Genomic DNA, 2663 nt, shown 5'->3' on the forward strand with positions numbered 1-2663 from the left:
CAAGGGAGCAACTCAGACGAAGAGTCGCGCGCGCGCGCTCGCCTGGCGATTGTTATGCTCGGCCGTCTGCAGTGAGTGTCGTGTTGTCGGAGACAATACTGAGAAAATATGAATACCATCGCTGAGAAAATATGAATACCATCGCAGCTACTATTGTATGTGAACCCTTTGGATAGTCGGCCGGTCACGGAAAGCGGGGTTCCATGAAGCAGGCAGGGGTCCCAGCAGATGGTCCGGCAGTTGGTTAGCTACTGCGCGGAATCGGGAGTTGCCTTCACCTTCCCGAAAACCTACTGGCGAACAGCAGTACCGTGGTTCCGTCGCAAGCGACACCTGTTGCTTGTATGCCAGCTTCGTTGCCCAGACGAACGCCTCATCCGTTGCCACAGAGCTCGCTCACGTGAGCTTGCCCAGCACCACTATTGGTGCTCACTGCGAATCCGAGAGGAGAAACAATTTCCAGTTTGCCCCTGCGTAAGTTCAAGCCCTCCTAAAAGCTAGCATTCCGAAGAAAATGCATACCACTACAGTTGAGGAGTCTGAACAAAGGAATGCTCCAAAACCCGTCGTAGTGCCTACCCAGGGACACCGGCGGCAGCAGATGAAATACGCAAGACTTTGAGTATTAACGAAGCGGTAGTCAGATAAGCATACTGCCTCAAACGCCTCCTTTCTTCAGCAGAGAAATGTACGCGAAGACGCCCAACTGGTGTAGCACCGAACCACATGCCGAGTCTATTCTTCCGAACCAATCGTCACGTTACCCTTTCTAGTCGGAGTCAGATTGTTTGAAGGACCTAGCACTAGGACGGTACAGTCCGGAAGAGGGAGGTCGCACATGCGTGTACCTCACACCTGGTCACTACAACGATACAGCCAAAAACAGGGAAGGCACATCTATCCGGGTGCTTCACACAATATCCAAGAATAAAAACGCTTCAGGCCACTGGCCAGTGCATACTCAAATAAAACTTGCACGCCGCCGCAAGCTGCGATGAGGACGCGGAACAGGCAAAAGAAATAGCCGCTCTGCGGAGGGCAAGGAGGTCGCCATTCCACAAGGAGGTCACACCGAATGCTTTACTCCAAGCTGCAAAGGAGCAGCTTCGAGCAGGGAAAGCCGAGCCAGATCAATAAAACCAACCAGGTGGAACCTCGAAGTAACGCCGTTGCAGGAACACGGCGGCACGATCAATCACTATCCTCTCTCCGTCAACAGAGCGCCAGGCGGACACCCGGGCGGCTTCGGACAGCAGGCTCCTTTCTAGGAGCCGCCGTAGCTGAAAAAGTTCGTCTCTCTGTTCACTCATGAGATGTAGAAGGACGACCCTCTGCTTCTCGACCTCTTGAGAGCGCGTCTGGAGGCTTTCCTCAAGCTCCCTAAAATGCACCTCATTCACGGGCACGCCTCTCTCTCTGGCGTGCCTCATCATCACATACGCTTTGAATCCTGTCGTGAGTTCGCGGCACTGGAGCTCAAGGTTTCGAACCAGAGTCCTGGTTGCATTGCCCCGCTCCTTCACCGCTGAGAGCAGATCTAACACCCTCTTCGCCTCGGGTCTTGCCGACACCATACCACCTTCCAGACTGGTGCACAACAGTAGTAGCATCAGAAATGCTCTGACTGGCCTGGTTACCCGTTGGACCATGCCCGCCATCGTCGCCGGAGCCATCGGCAGTTCAACCGGGGCAGTCCAAGCGAAGTAGTTCCAGCTCGTCTTGTTGTTTCTGGACGCACCATAAGGGAAAGCGACTTCACGCCAGACGAGGCATATGGGTTCGGAGCCCGAGGAGTAGCGAGAAGAAGACAGCCGCCACGCCGAAGAGATAGTCTGGCCGCGACCCTGCGTCGAACCCAGTGAAGGTTTTCCGGAGGACTAGTAAAAAAAAAACTTTTACCTCGGTGGTGTGGCCTCGGCAGCCCCGTACCTCGAAGGCCACTCACAGGTTTAAGAGAAGAAAACTCGAACAGCTTAGGAGAGAAAAAGCGGCTTTGATTTTGTCGTACATTCCGTCCTCTCACCTCCAAGGATAGGCGCGGTCGGCCTGAGCAGTGCGCCCTGCACTTGCCTAGATACGAGTTGGGTCTGCTCCGCGTTATGCGTGCCTCTGCCTTGCTTCGTTGTGTGCTTCCGCTAGCTGGCTTCTCGGTTCGGCCGAACATGTCCGGGTCTCTGGGGGTTTCCGGAACGTTCCTGCCTTTCAACGTGAGGCCCCTATTGCGCATGCAGCCGGGATCGGAAGACCCTAGCGCGCTGCCGGGGTCCAAGAACGGGAACTAGAACTCAAGAGCGCGAAAGCTATAGCTAAGGGCCGTCGACGGCCTGACCGATAGTTGTTTTTGTTATGAATCAGCAGCCCACGAGAACAGAATTAGCGATCCTTCTGGAGCAAGGCAGCGTGAGTGCAATCACTGTGGCTAGGCAGGGTTCAACTAGTAGTAACGGACCACCTCGGTTCGGCTCTGGAGTCCTAAGTCACCTGGAAAACGCAGTAGGGCATTCGGGGCACCCGGAGCCTCCACTTCGTCCACAGCAGCCTTTCTAAGCTACAAGTCACTGCACAGTGATTTCGAGGGTGGCTGCCAGCGAGGCTGTCCGCGCGAGAAAGACGTGCTCGCAGGGGCTCACGGCTGCTACACCTCACGGAGAAAAACGCTGTTC

At 55.2% G+C, this 2663-nt stretch overlaps 1 protein-coding gene across 1 annotated transcript; it reads right to left on the reverse strand.

The window, feature by feature from the left end:
• Window positions 1-472: 472 nt before the first annotated feature.
• CSUI_009293 (uncharacterized protein) lies at window positions 473-2653 on the reverse strand. Its single transcript, XM_068069409.1, has one exon. It carries the CDS (start codon window positions 2225-2227, stop codon window positions 1634-1636), a length of 594 nt encoding a protein of 197 aa, XP_067918613.1. The 5' UTR covers window positions 2228-2653; the 3' UTR covers window positions 473-1633.
• Between the last annotated feature and the right edge of the window lie 10 nt (window positions 2654-2663).

This window comes from Cystoisospora suis (genome assembly GCF_002600585.1).
Source record: "Cystoisospora suis strain Wien I chromosome Unknown contig_5516, whole genome shotgun sequence".
Taxonomy (NCBI): Eukaryota; Apicomplexa; class Conoidasida; order Eucoccidiorida; family Sarcocystidae; genus Cystoisospora; species Cystoisospora suis.